Here is a 22,298-nt window from a genome sequence, read left to right as displayed (position 1 = left end):
GAGATTGTCCCAAAGTTGGTAAGCGGTGGAGCTGGGATTGGAACCTCTGAATTTCTGCCCAGACTGAGTCTCTTCCTGCCAAACCCTTCAGGGGCTGATAGTTCCCTGGCAGATTTGCTGGCAGTTTGGGACCAGAGTCCCTTGAATTGGCCCTTTGGTGTCTGCCATGCAGCTAGCTCTGTCCACCACCAGGGAGGACCCCCCTCACACACACACACGGCCACCTTTCCAGGGGCTTCTCAAAGGGGTCACCGGGGATCGCTCCCACAGCCCGTGGCTCAGTCTCTGCTGGGTAGAGCTAGACAGTGGCGACGGGTAGGGAAACCCCCGGAGCTGGGTGGAAACCTGACGGCCTGGCAGGGGCGGGGAGGGGGTGGCCAAGGATGAAGAGCAAGGGTGGAGGAGGGGCAGAGATGGGAGAGTCAGGAAAAGAGGGGGGGGTGGGGGAAGGGGACACAGGCCTCACAGCTGCCTCCCCCCGGGGAGCAGCGTGGTTCCCTACAGCTACTGGTGGCCTCTTCCAAGGTGAGCCACCCCACATTCCCGAAACCTGCCTTCCTATCAGACGATAACACATCTTTAAGCTTGGTGGCAAATCGGCTATTAAATTTACTTGTCAGATATAACGTGATTGTGAATTTATCGTATGTGGGTTGTATCTCAAAGCTGCTATGAATATGTATAATCATATAATATGTACACGCATTTGCATATATACATATACACATACGTATTCGAGTTTTATCTACATCCCTGTTGCTAAGAGCACTGGTTCTTGCCCTTCGCTAGTTATATGACCTTGGGAAAGAGGCTTAATTTCTTTTAGTCTCAGTTTCGGCCTCTGCATAATGGGCACAGTAGTTACGATGAGGATTCAGAGATAATGAGTGGCAAGTCCCCGGCAGCCTTAATGAAATTAGCTCGGGTTTTTGTTGTTTTTTGTTTTTTTGGTCTGTGTTAGCTACAGAAGGCATATGTCATCGGCCCCATTTTAGAGTTGAGGAAACTGAGCCCAAGAGAGAGCACAGGTCTGGAGGTCAGGCACCGTGTCGTATCTCTGTGGTGCCATGCATGGGGCGGGGCTCAAGAAATGTTTGCACAGGGAGTGGCATTTTGTCCCTTGCGGGCACAGCTCCTAAGCCCAGGCTGTCCCCTCAGCCCGGCTGACCACTCGCGGAAGCTAAGGAGACCCCAGTGGCCCAGGGGCCTGCTCGAGCCCTGGAAGACAGTGGGAGTCTCCTGGTGTCATGCCAGACTCCCCACACTTGCTCAACACAGGAGGGACCCCCATAGGTGAGGAGCTGAAGAGGTGACAGTGTTGTCAGAATGGGATCCTTCTGTGGGCTCACAGAGTCCCAGAGACCCTTCCCCAGCCCGGGAAGCAGGAGCCCGGTGGCAGGCCCCCCACCCCCCGCAGGCAGGCCCCCAGCCCCACTCCGCTAAGGGCAGATTGGGTGTCATGCGGTTCTTGGCAAGTCATACCCGTTATGTTTCCACCTGTCTCTCACCCAAGAAGTTCTTCTCCACATCCAGCCACAGCGTCCTAGAGTAGGTCATCTGGTTTCCCGACCTTTGGTCCCAGACAGAGATGGGTGGCCAGGAAGAGTGAGTATGTCAGCAAGTCCCTGGCACCTGGGTATAACTTTCATGAGACACCTTCACACATTCTAGACCTATGGGGGTTAGGAGACCAGGGTCCTGGCACTACCACTCCCACCCAGCTTCACCCTGGAATTGTTTTCCTGGCCGAGTGGCTGGAGTGGAACTGGCCCTTCAGGTAGAAATAGGAGAGGCTGACCCCCAGCCTCAGGAGGTAGTGGGGGTCATGATTTGAACTGTGGCCTCTGCAGTCAGCCTGTCTGGGCATGCTTGGCCGCCTCATATTCTACTTACAAGATACTGGTCAAGCTACTTAGTGTCCGTAAGCCTCAGTTTCCCTTGCTGGAAAATGGGGATGCTGGCCGTTCCTACTCCAAGGGTGCAGGGGGACTCACTGAGATGAAGCCTGGGGAGCACGGAACTGGTGTCCACAGCATGTGGCATGTGCTGTATGGATCCTGGCGCCAGGGTCCGAGGCCTGGCCCCGGGGGCGCTCTCTGAACGGCGACACACAGGGTCAGTGCTGCTGATCATGGTCCCCGGACCGCTGCCTGCAGACCCAGGCCCAGGCCCAGGCTGGGGGAAGTGGCAGGCACAGCTGGGGTCTCCGTACACTCAGTGAATGCATTCATGAGGCATAAGGGAGGCCAGAAAAAGCAAAGAAGAGAAAAGAAAACCCCAGCAAATTCTCCGCCTCCCCCAACTCTATGCAGCTCCTGGGGGATCGGAGCTGCATAATACAATGGGATTTAATAAAATGCCTTTAACTCACAAAGTTTGTCTGCTGCCAGCTCCTTAATTAAATTGCCTAATGCTGCTTTGCGACGGCAGCACAAACTCCTGTGTTTAAAGGGCACAGCGTTGCCATGGCATCCCCCTCCCCCCCACAACAGGGCGAGCAGGGCCGTGGAGGAGCATACAGATGAGGCATGGGGTCAGCCCTGACTGCAGTGTCCTCCCCACCACACACACACACTCACACGCACGCACTGCAATAGACTGGTCTCGTTTTCCTAGGAAAGCATTGAATCCTTGCTAAGGATGCTGAGCCACAGTTTACAAAGGGGACACTCAGGGGCATTTGAGCAGAGCAGAGGCAGCCGGCAGGGCCACGGTGGGTCCCAGGCAAGCCCTGGGCACTCAGGGCTGCCCCGCGAGGCTTGGGGGCAACCTAGACTCTCCCCAGCTGCTCTCTCCTGCTGTGAATGGCCTCCGTCTCCCCAAGTGCACTGTACAAACACTTGGCTGTGTGTGCCAGGACCTAGGAAGGGTGGGGAAGCCCTGGGGGAGAGCCTGGTTGGTTTGATGAGAACCAGATTATGTTCTTTCACACGGGGAGGGTGAAGGAAAGAGAAACATACAGGCTTATGGATTTTTCCGTCAGATGCAGTGATTCTCAGTCATGGCTTCCCATTTAAACCACTTGGGGATTTTCCCCCCAATATTTTATTATGAAAAATTTGAAATGTACCGCAAAGTTGAAAGAATTTTACAGCAAACAACCATAGACCCAGCATCTAGATTCTACCTTAAACCTTTCCCTAGACTTGCTCTCACATCCCTCTCCTATCTATCAAGCCATTTTATGTTTGGTGCATTTCAAAGTAAATTGCAGACATCAGTATGCTTTTCCCTAAATACTTCAGTATCAATGACAAGGGAGTTCAATTCTGTTTCACGGCATTTTTTTTCTTTTGATGTAAGATTTACATATAGAGAAATCCTGGAGAGTTGTTTTTAATATTTTATTTTTGAGACAGAGGGGGAGACAGAGCATGAGTGGGGGAGGGGCAGAGAGAGGGGGAGACACAGAATCTGAAGTGGGCTCCAGGCTCTGAGCTGTCAGCACAGAACCTGACGCTGGGCTTGAACTTGTGAACCCTGAGATCATGACCTGAGCTGAAGTCAGATGCTTAACAGACTAAGCCACCCAGGTGCCCCTAGCGTTGTTGTTTTTTTTAATACCATGCCTACATCACACAACCAGAGGCTGATTTCACTGGACTGGAGTTAGATGTAGGCATCAGAATATTTTAAAGTATGCCTATATGATTCTGTGGGGGGCAGCCAGAGTTGAAAACCACAGGGATAATAAGAAGCAAAGGGTTGTCCTTTTTATTTCCCTCAAGCAGAATGTGGAGGCACCCTGGCCACACTTAGGCCTGTCCCTTGCCAATTCCCTTCCCCTGATGCTCTCTGTGTATGCCTCATACCACCACATTCATGCTTCTTTTGGGGGAACCTCCGTGTTCATGTGAATCTATTCATCCTCATGTTAGCATTATAGGCGTCTCATCGTCTGACGTGTATTTCCAGTGGCAAAGTCCGTATCTGTTTCAGACTCTGCACATGTCACAGTGATGAAACAATACAGGTTGTCCTGTGAGGCATAGGGCACTTACAATGTGGCAGCAGATGGAGGAGGTGATGGCGTGTGGTGATGGCAGCGAGCGTGGCACCGGTGAGGCTGGTGATCCTGATGGAGATGGCAGGCTGCGGGTGGGAGCCACCAAGCTGGCGTGGTGGTGACCGTCACCAAGATGATGCCACTGGTCACCTGTCCCACGAGGGCAGTGTACAGACAGATTCTCCACACTAATACTGTCTGGGAAGAATGTCACTTGCCACATGGCCAGAAGGTTGGCCCCCTATTTGAGAACTCCGCTGCTGCAAGGGGCAGCTCCTTCCAAGATTCAGAGAAGCTACCTGGGACCCTTATCCGCCCCCAGAGACCTGGCAGCGGCCCCGATAGAGCGCCAGCAGCTCCATGCTTGGCCACCCTGTCCTGCTGCACTTTGACAGCACACAGCTCTGGTAGTAAGTACCAGTGGATCATTAGGAACGTTTATTTAAGATGAACAGTCCTGGGAGCCAGCCTGGTCGGGATGCCAACCATCTCAAGATAGATAGAGATTTTATTTGCTGCCTATGTGATTTCCTGCCCCTTTCATGCCTGGTACAGTCAAGGGAAGACAGAGGAAAACTGCTCTGGGTCCCTCTCCCTTGACCCCGGCAGTAAGGGCAGAGGACAAAAAGCTTCAGAACACTCTTGATCTCTCGCTACGGCCCTTAGCCAGCACCTCTCTGAACTGTCCTGGGCTACTGGGTTTCGGAGAGCTGTTCAAGGCTGGGAATGAGATTGGGCTGCTAAGACATCCTGCCCTCTTAAAATATATACATAAACAAGCCCAGAAAACAATGCTGAAAAATGCCCATAAAATAGTGTTGTCCAACCCTTTCGTTTTACGGATGAGAAAACCAGGGCCAAGTGGGCAGCAAATAAAATAGTGCTGAGAATGACAATAACAATACCCTCATGGATATAATACCTCTAACACCTGCAGCCCTCTCACACCTGGGATCTGACTTGGGGTTTAGGCCGGGCCAGCGAGCTGGTAGGGACTCCTAAGCACCTTCCCTGATCCGTAGCCAGCAACGAGCCTACGCGACATTTGCATGGCACTGACGGCTCAGAGTGTACCTCTCACGCTCGTGTTTTCATCTCATCTGCACCACGCCTCTGCACAAAAGACAGAAGGTACTAGTCTTACCCCTCTTTTGCAGAGGAGAAAACAGAGGCTCATGGAGGCAAAGCATCTTGCCAGGCTTGCGCGGCTAGTAAATGTCAGAGCGGGAACTAGAATCCAAGAGCTCCCCTATCAGTTTGCTGGGACTGTCATCTCAAAGTATCACAAACTGGGTGGCTTACAAACAATAGAAATTTGTCATCTCAGTCTTGGAGGCCAGAAGTCTAGAATCAAGGCGAGGCAGGGCCGTGCTCCCTCTGAAACCCCTCGAGGAGCACTCCTAGCTCCCGGTGCCAGCTGGCTGTGGTTGGCAGTCCTCGGCTTGTAGCCACTGCGTCATCACACGGAATTCTACCTGTGCCTCTTTGTGTCAAAACCTCCCTCTTCTTATATGGACACCGGGCATTGGAGAAGGGCCCCCCAATCTCGTGTGACCTTAACTTGTATAATCTTAACCTGATTACACCTGCAAAGACCCTATTTCCAGATTAAGGTCACCTTCACACATATCGGGAGTTAGGACTTAAGTGTTGGGGATCACAGTTCAACCCGTAATGGTCCTTGTCCCAAGCCAGTGACCTTCTACAATTTTTTTTAACGTTTATTCATTTTTGAGACAGACAGAGACAGAGCGTGAGTGGGGGAGGGGCAGAGAGAGAGGGAGACACAGAATTCGAAGCAGGCTACAGGCTCTGAGCTGTCAGCACAGAGCCTGACACGGGGCTTGAACTAAGGAACCATGAGATCATGAAAGTTGGATGCTCAACCGACTGAGACACCCAGATGCCCCTAAGCCAGTGGCCTTCTATAGCATACTGTCTGCATCCTGTGCTCCCTCCCACTCCCTTCCTCTTCCCCGTGCACCCCCCAAGGCCAAGGGGCTCCCCTCCCTTGCAGTTGAGAAAGTGGGGCCAGCCAGGAGCACTGTTCATCTTCTGCACTTCCCAAATCATTACAGGCTAGTAACATAGAATCATGAAATATAGGTGGGTTTTTTATCTTTTTTATTCTCAGACAGTAAAATTCACTAAGACTTGTTCTTAATTAGTTTAATTTTGAAGCTTCTAAATATTGATTTAACCTACACTCCTTTGTACTTGCCGCAGTCACTGAATTATGCCTGTTATTGATCACAGATGAAAGCATTTCCATCCATCAGGCTCTGGGGCATCTGGGAGCCCTCGGTTCCCTAGCAGGTGCACCGGGCTCAGAAGGCATGAACAGGCCTAGAGGAGAGGGTGCCTGTGCCAGATTGGAAAGGGCCTTCCCTTGAAGGAGAGCTGCTCGGCATAGGCTCGGGGCCGGTTGCTTTCTAGTAACGTTGGCTCGGGCCAGGGGAGGTTGAATGAGACGTCCCTGGAAATCCCATTCCATTCTGAGCCCTAGGAGAACAGGGCAGGGGCAGGTGGAGGAGGAGGATGTGGGGTCGGGGTTTAGAGCACAGGTTTTAGAGAAGCGTTTAGGCTCAGAACCTCACCTGAGCCCTGTCACTACTGGCTAGATGATCTTGAGCAATGTACCTACCCTCTCACATCTGTGAAGGGGGCTAGTAATCCCTGTCATTCAGTGCACACTCACGTCTGGCCCCCTGCCCAGGGCCAGGCTCACAATCGGTCTTCAGTCAACGGCTGCCATTATCCATACCACCATCCCACTGGAGACAGTAAACACCAGCCTCGGAAAGCACACCGCATCTTCTAGCCCTGGCTGCAGGTCATCTTTCTGTATGACCTTGGGCAAGTCATTTAACATCTTTTCCATTAAAAATGGGGTAACGACACCAGTGACTTCCCAGGGCTCTGTGAGAATCACATAGGATCACAAATATGGAAGAATTTAAGCTGCAAGGTGCACCTGGACCTGAGAGACCGCTGGTATAGATGGGATGGCTGGAGTAGCGGCTGATGCGGAAGCCCATTTGGCCGCACTGTGCGTGCGTTCAGTGTCATGTCCAGATGACTGTGCTCCAGCCAGCTGCTCCAGCCTCTTCGCCTCACCACCTGCATTCTCGGGACCTAAGGGGAACCCCTCCATTTTGGGATTCACTTCACACGTTTTTATTCCAGGATCTTTGTACCCAGTGTCACCAACACGCGTAGAATGCCTTCCGACCATCTGTGCATCTACTGACCTACCGATTCAGGCAATGCTTCCTCTGAACTTTTTTCTTAAACTACTTTATCGAAATACAATTTACATACCATCAAATCCACCCATTTTTAGCGTGCAATTCAATGACTTTTTGTAAATTTCCTCTAAACTTTTACCCGACTCCCAAGTGTGGCAGAATCATGTCCTCTCCTCTAGGCTTCACCCCTGCTGCCTTGGTAGAAACTTCCGTGACCACTTTTCTCATGCTTTAGTAGATTGGGGTTTTTTATCTGTGACTCTCTGCCTGCCCTTCCCATAACCTCGCATCCCGACCCCTTCACAGTGCCAGCATACAGTCGGGGCTCTATTAATGCTCATTGGGGAAAGAGTTTCCCTGTGGCCAGGACAGAAAGGGAGAGGGGGGTCTGGAATACTGCGGTCCTAACTGTCAGCAGAGTGATAGGCAGATCAGCATCGTCACGGGTGCAGCCGAGCGCTCCCAGGTGCACCATTCCTGTTTATGGAGTTCTGATCTCAGCTGGAGGCGCCTTAGAGATGATCTCGCCCAGCGATTCTCAAACAGGAGCATCCATTGGATTCAGAGGGTGGAGGGCTCGCTCGCCCCTGGGTTACCAGGCCCCACCCTCTGAGCTCCTGACTCTGGAGCCATTCTCGGGGTGAGGTCACCTGCACCCCTAAGGAGCTCCCAGGTGACGCTGCCATGGTGGGTCCGGGGACCGCAGTTTTAGAGCCGCTGCTCCAGCCTGGCCACCTCATCTCACAGGCCAGGAGCCCAAGGCTGAGAGACGTAAGAGGGCATATTCCCAGGTCTGTCCCCAGGCCGGGACTGGAACCCAGCCCTGTCGTGTCCTGTGTCCACGGGCTCCCATGCCTGGGCCTCTGCTTCCCCCACCCTCATCCCCATCGAGCCTCGGAGAAGCCGGGGGAGGGGTGGGAAGGTTGGATGGAGCTTCGAGACGTGGTCCTCAGGACCCTGCCCCGAGCTGCTCAGGGAGAGGCCGGTGGCACCGAGGAGGGGGACCGGGGGAAGGGACGGTCAGGGCCGGCTGGGAGCGGGTGACAAGGGCTGATAGGCCAGCCTCGCTGCGGTTAGGGGAGGAAACACGCCTCTACCGGGACCCCAGCCGCGGCCATCTATCTCCCAGGCCGCCTGAGACAGCTGACAGAGGGAGAGGGCGGCGGGGCGCGGCGGGCACCGCGGCTCCTTCCGCCGCGTGATTTATCTCCCGGCTTCATCTGGCAAACCTGCTGATGAAACGGGTCTCCTTTTCTCTCCGCCTCATCAATTTTCATTCTGATTTCATTTTCCTTTTCCGTTAGAAGAGGTTTGGCCTTTCTCCTTGTTTAACTGGCCTGCTCCCCGTTCGCTCTGCCTCCCTTTCTCCTCTGCCAGCCCTGCCCCAGGCCCTCCCCACCCCCCCAGGGTCTCCCCTGACCCCCAGCGTGCCCTGGGGCTCCCTCCCTCTGCACCCTGACACTGTGGAGAGAGGGAAACCTCCCCGTCTAGCTCCCCATTCACATCAGACAACACTGCTTCCCTCTGCTCCTTCTGGGGCCACGAAGCCACAGAGCGATGCTGAGACCACTCAGGGTCTGAGGGAAGAGACGAACATGGAACATCATATTTGGGTGTGGGTTCTCAGAGGATGGGGGAGGGAGCAAGGGGACTGATTCATATGTAGGAGAGGCCACAGTCAGGGAAGACCTGGGGGCTGGGAAGGAAGTCCCAAGGTACTCGAGGGAAGCAAGAGACTTCTGGGTAAGGACGGTGCACGTGCAAAGGGGCAGGGGCAGGAAAGAGCCTGAAATCTTCCCCCTCCTCCCCCTGCCCTTGTGCCTGGGTCCCGAGGACCTACTGTGTTTGAAGAGATCTCCTGGGACACTGGCTGTGGGGCCTTTCCAGCTCACCCCCTAGATTGTAGGAGGGCCAAGGGGAGCTACGGGGCGGGAGGTTGGAGACACTTGTGGGTCAGCAGCCGGGCTTGGCTGCCCCTCTGGCTCGTGACTGGTGGGTGTGGAATGACTATGGGCTGCTGTCAGGCTGACACATCTAACCTCTGCTGCAGGAGGGGACCTCTCCTGGCTTCCAGGGGACACGTGGGGGAAACAGAGGCACTGCTCACCTAAGCCAGGAGGAGCCACCTTGTTTATTGGGCAAGAGTTGTGTCGGACATCAGTGACCTGTAAATGAACTGCGTTCCAGAACTGTCCTGGAGACTAGAAACAGGACCGCAGCTGGAGGCCCCCGGGGGGTGGGGAGGGCTCACTGCATAAGGAAGGCCAGGCATCCTGCAGCGGAAGGTCCCTAGGAGAAGGTGCCTGCCTTCGATGCCACACGACCGTTGACAGGGCCAGTCCGGTGCTGGCTTGGTGCAAAGGTGGTCTAGAAGCCAGGAGCCAGGCCTCGGACAAACTGAGGGGGATAAGAAGGAAGGGGGGGGCTCTACTCAACACCAGGCGTGTTACAGACGTCATCCTTCTCAGGCTCCCCCGTGAGCTAGGCTCTCTCTCTCCGCGTCCAGGGGGAGAACCCAGATAACGATGCTCAAGGTCACACAGCCAGCACCAGGATCCAGGCGCAGAGCTGCTTCTAAAGCCTAACCCTGCACCTCTAACCTGAGCTCTCAGAGGGGCTGGGGGAGTCCACAGGACTTCCGGGTGGGGGGGAGCCTGGAGAACTCTAGAAGGGTGAAGACCATCACAGCACCAGGTCGAATCCAGAGGCAGAAGCCTGAGTCAGAGAGAGGTGCCTTCTCCCCCCGAGGGAAGGCCCAAGCCAGGGGCAGGGGGGTGCGGGTGCGAACCTAAAGGAGACGGGCCCTGGGAGCAAGTGTGTGTCTCCTTGCAGGTGGCAAGAAAGGAGACGGAAGGGCCTGAGCCCAGACCCTGAGCTGCCTGGTCTCCAGGAGCTCCGACCAGCTCGGCCCCACCCGCCCCTCCTCACCTCCCTTTCCCTCCTGCCCTCCCACTCCCTGTCCTTCCACAGATGTGCCCTGAGCTCCTACTGTGCGCCAGACCATGGGAGGGACCAGCGACTCCAGCACAGGCCCTTCTCCTGAGGGGCTCACGGTCTGGTGGGAGAGACGGGCTGACAACCAGCCAGCTCCTGACCGAGGGATGCCGGGGCGCCATGGGGGGCAGGACAGGGGGCGAGGGGTGGGCAGACGATCAGCAGAACCTGGTGGCACCTGGTGGTGACAGACTCAGCTCACACTGCACCCCCCTGCCCTGCAGCCTCCTACAGCCCCTGTGCACTACCTCCTGGCGCCCTCCTTGCTAATCAGGAAAGAACGAGGCAGGCTGCCTTCCAGACGCCAGAACTCTAGCACCCTCTGCCCAGGCAGGCCAGCCAGGACACAGGGAGGGAGAGACTTCTGCTTGGGACAAGGGCCTGCCCTCCAGGGCAAGGAGGGCATTTTAGCTAACGCAGACTCCTCGCATCACAGCGGAGGGTAGGGCAGGGGCGGGGGGGGGAACCCGCATCCTTTCACCAGGAGACACCCTCCCGCTTCCCTCCCTGCTCTCCTCCAGTGCCCCCACCCTGACTCAGAAGTTGGCTTGTGGCACATGATCGCTGGAAATAGAAAGGGCTAGGGAATGACACACTGGGTTCAGGCTTTCTACACTCCAGCTGCGGGCCGCTGGTCTGACCCCACAGTTCCCCTGAGCTGGAGCTTTCTGCTCTGTTCAGTAGCCACCTCTCAGGTCGTGGGGAGCAAGCAGAAATCCTGGCACAGAGAAGGGGCTCGGGAATGCCCCACTTTCCTCTGAGACTCTGCTTTATGTCACCCTTCCAGCGGGGCCAGAGCTGAGGGGACCCACCTTACCAAAGAGAGATGCTCTGTAGAATAATGGTTTTCAGGCTTTTATCGCTGTGGCTGAAGGGCAAAGAACACATGGCTTTGCCTCACGTTCCTGTCTGTACCCGCGTGAGCGCATGTGTGTGGAAAATAGGATAAAACTTCTCAAAACAGTGCTTGGTCTAGCTACAGTCCACGCACTCTGGTGTTTTCTGTTGTGTTTCATTTTTTAAAAAGTGCAGATTGTGACCCACTTTAAATTGTTTTCATGACCCGTTAACGGGTTGCCGTTTACAGTGCACGCAGAACACCTCCGGCCCCGACGGGGAGAGCACGCCCTGCACTGACGCTCAAGGACACGCAGATCAGTAACCGAGCACCCTTCCCCCCAGGAGCTCACAGCCTCGTGGGGAAGACAGACTCACAGACTGACAGGAAGGAAGGTGCTGTCGGGGAGGAGGTCTGTTCCAAGGGTCTCGGGGACCGTGAGAGAGGCCTCCCTTCCTGGAGGGAGTCGTGGAAGGTATCAGAGGAGGGAGCATTGGGGACAGGCTTCTGTGGCTGAAGAGGACGCAGTGGTTGAAGTTGGAGGAGGGCTTCGCAGACTGAGGGGTCCGAGGCGTGGCCGGAAATAGCAAGTCCTGCTTAGTGGGCGCATGGGGTCCCTGGGAATGAGAGCGCCGCTGGGAGGTGGGGAGGCAGCACCGGAAGAGGCTAAGGTAAGGGTCAAGGCAAGAAACGGAAGGGGAAAGTAGGTGCAAGCACTGAGGCGGGGGGGGGGGGGGGGGGGGGGGGGGGGGGGGGGGGGCGGGCCCAGGTGGCAGAGATGTGCAGTCTCAGAGACTGCCGGGTGGAGGTACTGAACTGGGCGGAGGTGCTGAAGGACGGAGATGGGGTGACAGGAGTAAAACCAGGCTTGGGGGAGACACAGGGTGGGGGACAAGTCGAGAGCAAGAGCCTCTGAGGCAGCCAGCGGGAGGGGCCCGGGGGCAGCTGGCAGCGAGTCTGGGCCTCACCTCCGTGGCCATTCCCACGTTTGGCCTCTTGCCTGGTGCCCCACACTCTGTAATGAGAGGATCCAGGTGAAAGGAGGCCACAGTGCTCCCCCAGGAGGTGGCCAAGACCCGGCAGGGCTTTAGGGAAAGGAGGTTAGTGACAGGCACAGGGCTGCGTGGGGCCAGGAGGTCACTCCCGCTATCTTCCCGCCTGCAGCACATGGTGCTCACAGTCCCAGCCGAGAGGAGCCCCCAGGGCGGGGGACCTAAGGGGTAGAGCAATTTCTAGATACAGGATTGAGAACCACAAAGGGGAATAAGAGGAACCAGCCTCCCTGCCTTCCTGGAGACGGGTGGTTCAGGGCGACGCCCTGAGAAGGATAACCCACTTTGCAGCAGGAAGACGAAGTGAGGGAATTTCAAGCCTCGAGTTCTGGTGTCCCGAAAGCCCGAGTCAACTGCTTCCAGAGTCCCCGGTCCCAAGATGAGATGGAGAAGGAAGGGGAATTCTGGGTTTAAAAGATGAAACTGATTGACGGTGATGGAATTCAGGACAATGGTTAAGTCCAGGTGGGGGCTGGATATTGACCGGGAGGGCCACATGGGAACCTTCTGGAGGGCTGGAAACATTTACATCTTGCTCCAATTGGTGGCTGTCCGGGTACCTACTCACGGAGGAATTCACTTGGGATGAGTGCCATTTAGGCACTGTACACATGTCACACTTCAAAATATATTTTTTTTTTATCACAAGACGTGAGAGATGAGAAGTGGGTGGTAAGATGGAAGCAGAGGCAGGGGTGAGGGGGGCTGAATGAAGGGAACGCAGCGCCTCATGCACCTGAACTCCCGCGCTCCTCCCTGAAGTTCTGGGAGGAGGCTGTTACCTCCACTTCCCAGCGCAGGCACTTGAGGCTCAGAAGGCTGCCTGCCTGGCCCAAGGTCACACAGCCAGCGACAGAGCCAGGCTCCAACTCTGATCGCGTAGCATAGCCTGGGCTCCTTCTGCTCCAGCGCTCCTCCTTTGCATAAGTTATTTATGGAATTCAGACTCTGCAAGACTAGATAAAGCGGAGGTCTCCTCCGGCTCTGAGGTCCTGCTTGTCTGTGATTAAATGAGAGGTGAGAGTGAGGGGCCCCCGCTCACCTCCCCAGAGAAGCAGAAGGCCAGGTGCGCAGATGGAGGGCTGGCCTCCCTCCCTCGGCACCCCTCCCGTCCGGCGCTTATCTGCCAGTGAGGAGGCCGGAGTTTATCAACGCTACACTCAATTATGCTGCCCATCTGTCTCTGCAACTCAGGGGGATCCAGCACTGAAGCAGCGAAGGCCAGGCCATCGATCACCACCGCCGCTGCTCCTTCCGGACCCTTGGCCGATGCTCTGGAGGCCAAGTGAGGGCTGCACGGAAGGGAAGGGGAGAGAGAGGAGGGCAGGGAGACACTCCACCTCCACCGACCTCCTGGGGAAATCCTGGTGGAGGACGGAAGGGGGACGGAGCAGCCCTAGACACAGCTTCTCCCAGACTCTTCATTAGGAGCTTTGCCAGGGGTCCGTGTTTAACAGGGGAATGTAAAGGACCCATTCCACGCTTTGTGCTAAATCCGCCCCTGGCGTGGCTGGCCCTGCTCCCCTGACTGCTCCCCAGAGCGCCCAGTCTCCTGTCACTGAAGGCCAAGGCTGATCGCAGCCCCCAGCCCCCTATCAGAAGGCAGGCGAAGGTCCACGTGCAGCCTGCTGGCTCCATTTGTCCTGTGGTGCCAGGCCCAGCCACGAGCAACATCCTCCCTCTGCTGTCCCCCAGGTTGGGGGGGGGTCGCTCTAGCCCAGAATCAAGGAATGGTGTCTGCGGGGCCCATCAGGTGACCATAGGGGAGGAAGAGCTAAGGACCCAGGTCGTCTCTGAAGGGATTTGTGCCTGAGGCAGGCATGCGGGGCCAGCCCTGTGCTCTGCTCCCGAAAGGCAGGCCTGGAACCACCAGGCAGCAAGCTCGGCCGCTGGCTCAGGTTATAGAGTCCGAGACCTAGGTTTGAATCCACATGGAAGTTTGTGCAACCTCTGACAAGTCATGTGATCTCCGGGGTCCTTGGTCGCTGCCCTTTCAGATGAGACTATGTAATGTCTCCTCTGCCTGCACACGAGCTCGATGGGAGAGTTCACATCCACTTACGAGTGCCCTCCGCGTGCTCAGCCCTGCACTCGGTGCTGTGGAGGCACCACAAGCGTGTAAGGCACGGCCCCTGCCACAAGGCGCTTGAAATCCAGTTGGAGAAGATGTCCACGCAGTCGTGTGAACTCCCGCTCACCTCGGAGATCACAGATAAAAGACAATTCGATTTCTCTGCAGCTCCCGGCAGAAATTGCTAATCAGCCCGCATGGGTGGGTGTGTGCAAGACAGCCCGAGACTGCGGTGGCGGGTCAGTGGGCAGCTCTGCCTTCCTCCCTGGGGGGCCTGCGTGCTCAGCCGCGAGGGGGAGGACTCGCCTGGACCTTTGCCAGGCCTGGGGATCGGAGGTGCGACCGAATGTAAGTCATCAAGCTGCTGCCTCTCTCTGCACGCCGGGCCCCAGCCCTGGGCTCCTGGCTGGGGAGTGGGGGCTCTGCCTCACCCACCCAGCCAGAGGGGGTGCTGCCCGGGGTGGAGGGAAAGGTGAGACTGGGAGGGTTTCTAATTCAGTTGTAAGTGGTTCCCTCCTCCCCTCCATGCAGCTGAGCATCTGTAGAACAAAGGTGTTAGAACAAAGGTTTTGGAGGAGAAACACCTGCGTCTCAGAGAGCGTCTGAAGGCAGGGAGGGGGCTGGGCGGGTGGTGGACTCCTCTCCACTGGCCGCAGGCTTCTCTGCCCTTTGGAACTGCCCTGGGCCCTTCTGACCATTCTGTCCTTTTTAGCCCTGCCAGAGTGGAGGAGTTCAAGGTTGCGACGTTTTGTCTATTGTTGCTCATTGCTCCCCATGCCACCCGGAGGCAACACCGGGCCACAGTGGGCAAGCTCAGTAGGGGCTTGTTGAGAAACGGGGTCCAATTTCTGTTCCCCCTGAGAAGTCCTACGGCTCGGAGAGCCTCCCAACCCTGGGGAGGGGGTGACCGGAGCCGGAAGACAGCTAACATTTATTGAGCTTTTTCTGGGTGTGCCCCACTCCGCTCCCTTTATCCTTTTTTTTTTTTTAATCTTTATTTTTGAGAGAGAGAGACAGTGTGAGCAGGGGAGGGTCAGAGAGAGAGGGAGACACAGAATCTGAAACAGGCTCCAGGCTCCGAGCTAGCTGTCAGCACTGAGCCCGACGCGGGGCTCGAACCCACGAACCGTGAGATCATGACCTGAGCTGAAGTCGGCCACTTAATCGACTGAGCCACCCAGGCGCCCCTCCGCTCCCTTTATCCTAACAGCAACCTCATTTTAGACGAAAGGAACAGACGCTCTGAGCAGTCAATCCCTTTTCCCAGCATGCTCTGGGAGGAGGCAGGAAGTCCGAGTAAGAGCTCTTCGCTGGTGGGTTCTGCTCTCTTGGGCCAGGTCGAGGCAGGAGGCAGGGGCCTCTGGGATGTATGTGTGTGGCAGGACCACTGGCCTAGGTCCAGTTCCGTGATGAGGCCGTCCTGGGACTCAGCTCATTTCTGCCGCCTCTCCAACCACACAGTGCACTGTGGAATCCCCTGCCCCCTTCCTGCCCGCCAGGCACTAGCTTGGGCGGCCAAGTCCCCTGGGCTCCCTGCTGCACATGTATGTGGGCATACGCGCATGTGTGCACGTGTGTTTGTTTGCTCGGAGTTTTACGTGTCAGTGCACACACACCCCCACGCAAAACCTCTGTGCATTTTAAGTCACGGTTGTTTTCCCACCTTCAGAAATAGCTGCAGAGGAAGGTGGGAAGTAGTCAAATGTAAACAGGCATACCGCTTTCCTGCTCAAGGGAGGGGACCGCACCTCTAGCCACTCCCCTCCCCAGCATCCTGGAAGCAGGGGCAAGGTGGGCAAAGAGCCCCTCTGGCCAGCTGAGCGGCACCTGCCCAGAAGGTGGTAGAAGACACGGCCCCGGTGCACAAGAATGGGCACCCCCACTGGCCACGGCAGCCAGTGCAGCCCAGGGTGGGCTCAGGTGGGACACGGGAACAACGAGATGTGGTGTAAATAGCACAACCTCTGAACTTGGGTGGATTCCTGTCCCCTGCCACCTGCTACCTCCAAGTCTTGAGCAAAATTCTTTACCTCTCAAAACCTCAATTTTTTTCATGTGCAAACTGGGGGTATTATATTAATGCTTATCTTGTTGGCTTGTTTTGACGATTAAATGAAATAAGATATTCAGAGTCTGTGGAGTCCTGGAAAATCTCAGTGATTAGTAAGTGTTGGTGTGTTTACCTGATACCTGCAGTTGGAAAACTACCCAAGTTGGACTTCTGCTCTGGAGGGGACCGGGCCCAGGAAGGGTTTTTACCCCATGTTGGTTGTAAGCCGAGGCTGGATTTGCTTTAAGGGTGATTCAGCCTGGCCCTGGGGTCTGTGGGAACCTGGATTACCCATAACTAGGAAGCGGGAAACAGTGGCTTAGATTCTAGACTGGGGGTGTGGGCGACCTCCTGAGGGGGGAAGGGGCCCTGGGGCCACAGAGATTGAGTCACACAGTACACACTCACTGGGCACCTGTTGTGTGCTCCAAGCCCAGCGATGGCCAAGACAGGTCCCCAGCTGGGGAGACATTTCCATGTGATGTGGTCTGGGCTAGGACAGAAGGGAGCACGGGACACTATGAGAGCATAAGGTGGGCCCTTAGCCAGCCAGGAGTTGGGGTGGTGGGGGAGAAGCTTCTGTAGAAGGTGACTGACCTTAAGTAGAGGCTTGAAGAGCAAGCCTAGGAGACCAGAGGGGGAGACACCAGAAGGGGGGCACGTCAGGGTAACGTCAACTCAGAAGTATCACTGTACTTAGTCAGTTGTGTGGGAGAACAGCACGAAAAGCCAGGAGATCGGCCAGGGACAGGTCATGTAAGGTCTTACATGCAGGGCTGAGAAGCTCAGATCCAGAATTCTTAACCCCACCACCTTCTTCCAGGGAGCTCAGTCAGGCTGTTGGAAGGTTCTGCCTCTGGGTGGGGAAGTTGGCAAAAACCAAAGCCGTGCACACGGAGAGCCTATGCAGACCCCAGGCAGGAGCACCCACTTCCCCAGCCTGTCTGGGTGTGGGGTCAGGGACCATTGCCTTTCTACTTCCAGAGTCCTGAGGGCCCACCCTGGAATTTCAAATCTGTACTGTTTCCACCGCCACACACACACATGCACACGCACACACCCCTTCCCGAGTTCTCCCGGAAGCTTCCCAATTCAGTCTCTCCCCACTTCCATGAAGGCTCACCATTGCTCACTCCCCCAGCAGATGGTAGAAAGGACACCCAAGCCTCAGGGCTGTGGGACAGAACCCGGGAGCCCTGGCTGTCCCCTCTCTCCGTTCCATTGCCCTCTGGAATCAAACAGCAGTGACGAGGAGGAGGGAATAGATTCTGCCTCTCTGCCTCCCCCTGACTGTGCATCCTCTTCTTCCAGGGCTGCCCTGATGGGGCATGGCAATGAATGAGCAGGCCCAGCCCCAGCGGACAAGGATGGAGAGCCGTGCCCAGGAGGGCAAGAAGCGACGCCCACCCATCCCCACGTAGAATGGCCATCCTGGGAGGGCAGGTCCCCGGGCCCTGGCAGGGCTGCTGACCCTCAGCCTGCGAACCGTTAAGAGTAGAAGGACCCCAGACCCCTCCTGTGGATGGTTCCCTGCCCTGCGGCTTCACCATGAGGCTCCTCGCGGCCCCTCTTCTGCTGGCGTGGGTGGCCGGTGCCACCGCCGCTGTGCCCGTGGTACCCTGGCGCGTGCCCTGCCCCCCTCAGTGCGCCTGCCAGATCCGGCCCTGGTATACACCCCGATCATCCTACCGTGAGGCCACTACCGTGGACTGCAATGACCTGTTCCTGACGGCAGTGCCCCCCGGGCTGCCCGCGGGCACGCAGACCTTGCTACTGCAGAGCAACAGCATCGTCCGCGTGGACCAGAGTGAGCTCAGCTACCTGGCCAATCTCACAGAGCTGGACCTGTCCCAAAACAGCTTTGCGGACGCTCGAGACTGCGACTTCCGCGCCCTGCCCCAGCTGCTGAGCCTGCACCTGGAGGAGAACCGGCTGAGCCGGCTGGAGGACCACAGCTTTGCAGGGCTGGCCAGCCTGCAGGAGCTCTATCTCAACCACAACCAGCTCTACCGCATCGCCCCCAGGGCCTTCGCCGGCCTCGGCAACCTGCTGAGGCTGCACCTGAACTCCAACCTGCTGAGGGCCATTGACAGCCGCTGGTTCGAGATGCTGCCCAACCTGGAGATCCTCATGATTGGTGGCAACAAGGTAGATGCCATCCTGGACATGAACTTCCGGCCCCTGGCCAATCTGCGCAGCCTGGTGCTAGCGGGCATGAACCTTCGGGAGATTTCCGACTACGCCCTGGAGGGGCTGCAGAGCCTGGAGAGCCTCTCTTTCTATGACAACCAGCTGGCTCAGGTGCCCCGGCGGGCCTTGGAGCAGGTGCCCGGGCTCAAGTTCCTAGACCTGAACAAGAACCCGCTCCAGCGGGTGGGGCCCGGCGACTTTGCCAACATGCTGCACCTCAAAGAGCTGGGTCTCAACAACATGGAGGAGCTGGTTTCCATTGACAAGTTCGCCCTGGTCAACCTCCCCGAGCTGACCAAGCTGGACATCACCAACAACCCCCGGCTGTCCTTCATCCACCCCCGCGCCTTCCATCACCTGCCCCAGATGGAGACCCTCATGCTCAACAACAATGCTCTCAGTGCCTTGCACCAGCAGACGGTGGAGTCCCTGCCCAACCTGCAGGAGGTAGGTCTCCACGGCAACCCTATCCGCTGTGATTGCGTCATCCGCTGGGCCAATGCCACGGGAACCCGCATCCGCTTCATCGAGCCACAGTCCACCCTGTGCGCCGAGCCGCCAGACCTCCAGCGCCGCCCGGTCCGCGAGGTGCCCTTCCGGGAGATGACAGACCGCTGCCTGCCCCTCATCTCCCCCCGCAGCTTCCCCCCCAGCCTCCAGGTGGCCAGTGGAGAGAGCCTGGTGCTGCACTGCCGGGCACTGGCTGAACCAGAACCTGAGATCTACTGGGTCACCCCAGCTGGGCTTCGACTGACGGCTGCCCGTGCGGGCAGGAAGTACCGAGTGTACCCCGAGGGGACCCTGGAGCTGCGGAGGGTGACGGCAGAAGAGGCAGGGCTGTACACCTGTGTGGCCCAGAACCTGGTGGGGGCCGACAGTAAGACGGTTAGTGTGGTTGTCGGCCGCCCTCCCCTGCAGCTGGGCCGGGACAAGGGATGGGGGCTGGAGCTCCGGGTGCAGGAGACCCACCCTTATCACATCCTGCTGTCTTGGGTGCCCCCACCCAACACAGTCTCTACCAACCTCACCTGGTCCAGCGCCTCCTCTCCCCGCGGCCAGGGGGCCCCTGCTCTGGCCCGTCTGCCGAGGGGAACCCATAGCTACAACATCACTCGCCTCCTTCAGGCCACGGAGTACTGGGCCTGCCTGCAAGTGGCCTTTGCTGATGCCCACACCCAGCTGGCATGTGTATGGACCAGGACTAAAGAGGCCGCTCCTTGCCATAGAGCCTTAGGGGACCGACCTGGGCTCATAGCCATCCTGGCTCTGGCTGTCTTCCTGCTGGCGGCCGGGCTAGCTGCCCACCTTGGCGGTGGTCAGCCCAGGCAGGGGGTGGGCAGGCGGCCTCTCCTTCCGGCCTGGGCTTTCTGGGGCTGGAGCACCCCCTCCATCCGAGTGGTGTCCGCGCCCCTTGTCTTGCCCTGGAATCCAGGAAGGAAGCTGTCCAGGTCTTCGGAAGGGGAAACAGCATCACCACTATCACTACAGAATTCCTGAAGCTCGGCCTGCTCTCAGCAGTAGACAAATGACTAGGACTACTTTTTACCAAAAGGGAAGCGATCTGGGCCCGATGCCCTGCCAGGAAGGTGACATGGACCCACGTGCTGGAGGTCTGGCAGCTGGACCAAGACAGAGGGGGCTTTGTAGTTCCAAGGGGTGCTCCCACTGCCTCCAGAAAGTCGCCCTTACCTTCCGGGAGCCTGTCCACCGACATTCTGAGGATCATCTCCAAGGAACAGGAAGGACTCTGGCGAGAGCCTCCCATCCCCCCGCCCCCCAATTGTCCGTGTGCCCGGAGGCTCCTGGGCTTCTGCTTGGATGTCCCCTGCCTGTGTCCCCAGGCCCTTGGCCCACAGGATGCGCCCCCTCCACTTCTCTTTCTTTGCACAGTCTAAGTTGCTTGCTCTTCCCCCTCCTGGGCAAGGGCTGAGGGAGGCCTCTCGTCCCCACCATGGGGGACCACTCCCGAACGAGGTCCCAGTCGCATCTGAAAGCATCTGAAAGACATTTGGGGAGAAGGTTGCCGGGTATCGGGGATCGCCTCATCTTGGCAGCCGGTGTGGCACTCCGAGATTGACTTTCTATAGGCAATTTTGTACCTTTGTGGAGAAATGTGTCACCTTCCCCACAACCCAGTTCACTCTTTTCTCCTGTTTTGTAAAAAATAAAAATAAACAAGAATAACAATCATAAGGAGGGAAAGGAAACAAAGGGAGAATAATCTTTGAATACTAGGTGTAACCAAAAAAGCTCTCTGCTCTCCACTCTCTTCACAGCTGGGGGCATGGTTGGAGGGAGGGGCTGCGAAGGGACAGGAGGGGAGAGGGAGATGGTGACAGAGGGCACAGTGATCCCTGTAGGTCTGAATTGCAGACCTGCTCCCCAGAGTCCCCGTAACTGAGAACAGGAGAGCTGGGGGGGGAAGAGGTGGACAGGAGACGGAGCAATCACAGGAGGCAAGGAGAGGGTGGGAGAGAAAAAATGGAGAAAAGCACAGAGAGCCATGGAGAGTGGAAATTTCCATCACCAAATATTGTCACCCCTTCTCTTTCCCTGATAAGCAATTAACATGCCAGTGCATAGGAAGCACTACCCGGCCTATTTCTAATTAAACAAACCCAAGAGGCAGAGTCATGCAGAGAATTGCAAATCATCAAGACAGCAAGAAAGAACTTTGGCTCACTGGGGTAGAAGGGGGAGCGGGGTGATAGAGGATTTGGTGGCGGGGGGAGGCTGTGGGAGAACGAAATTGCTGCATTGATCTTTCCGGTCCATTTCGGTATCATTTGCAATGAGCCTGGTTTGGTTTGCAGGGTTGTTTTTTGTTTTTTGTAGGCAGACGGACTTCTTAGGACCACATGCAAAGAGGGGCATCTGTCGGAAAGACAACAGAGCCCAGGGGCGGGGGCTGTCAACAGGGGCGCTCCAGAGCAGAGGCCACTGGGCCACAGCTTTTGTTTTTGAAATGGGCTGAGACAGCCCTGGGTTCCCTGAGCCTGGAGCAGCAGCACAAGAACCCAAGCACCCCTGTGCTACAGACGCAGAGGGCAGACCTGTTGCAGGTTGGCTCCAAGCCGCCATGGAGATCGCAAATGTACACGCAGGTGCAAGCCAGACCAGGAGCCGGAGCACCAGGCCCCTGGGAACCTAGAGGGAGGACACTCACCCCGAGCCAGAAGGCAGCCCTCCTCCCTGAGCGAGCGCAAAGGAAGCAGGGTTCTTGGAAGTCCTTCAGTAACTGCCAGTCTAGAGGTCTTCTTTCTGCCGGCCGGGCAGGGGTCTCCCACGTCGTCAGCCTGGATCAGGACCACCCCAGGGCTTGCTAAACACAGATATCTGGGCCCACCGCCGGTTTCTGATCAGAACCTGGGAGTGCCTGGGAACTGGCATTTTGAGTACGTGTTCAGGTGACGCAGCTGCTGGGCTAGGGACACTTTGAGAACAACGGAGTCCAGCCCGTGGGGCTAGAATATTTCTCTCCCTCCACTGCAGGCCCCAGCGTGGTTATGGGGAGCAATAAGGGTTCTGGTCCCAGGAGGGTCAGAAAAGAGGCGGGAGGATGGTCTCTCTGGCCCCCTCCCCTCTGCTGGTATGCTGCTTGGCCCCCATTATGAAATGAACACCCTCTGCCCGAAGGTCAGCAGGCCCTCTTTGTGCATGTTTTTTCCCATGGGCCAGTTCTGTGCTCTTTAGGGGAGGGGGCTGGGAGAGCAGAGTGTGACACACTGGCTCCCCTTCCCCACTGGGCTACCATTGCCGACATCCCCAACACCTCAAACAGTGTCCGTTCCTGATGAGCTTTGGGGTCACCTCGGCTACTCCAGGCAGCCCCACCCACTGACCGGAAAT

General features: G+C 56.9%; 1 protein-coding gene across 1 annotated transcript in view; it reads left to right on the top strand.

Moving 5' to 3' along the window:
- Positions 1-20,636, top strand: part of LRRN2 (leucine rich repeat neuronal 2) — a 62,134-nt gene extending 41,498 nt beyond the window's left edge. Inside the window, exon 2 of the mRNA XM_039227641.1 lies at positions 17,571-20,636. Coding sequence (XP_039083572.1) covers positions 17,808-19,946 — 2,139 coding nt within the window. The 5' untranslated portion in view covers positions 17,571-17,807 and the 3' untranslated portion in view covers positions 19,947-20,636. The remainder of the gene's footprint in view (positions 1-17,570) is intronic.
- Positions 20,637-22,298: the final 1,662 nt, after the last annotated feature.

Source organism: Hyaena hyaena, unplaced genomic scaffold, assembly GCF_003009895.1.
Source record: "Hyaena hyaena isolate Hyena2069 unplaced genomic scaffold, ASM300989v1 scaffold_28, whole genome shotgun sequence".
NCBI classification, from domain to species: domain Eukaryota; kingdom Metazoa; phylum Chordata; class Mammalia; order Carnivora; family Hyaenidae; genus Hyaena; species Hyaena hyaena.
The sequence above is the reverse complement of the archived record's forward strand: the minus strand, read 5'-3'. Positions and strand labels throughout refer to the sequence as shown.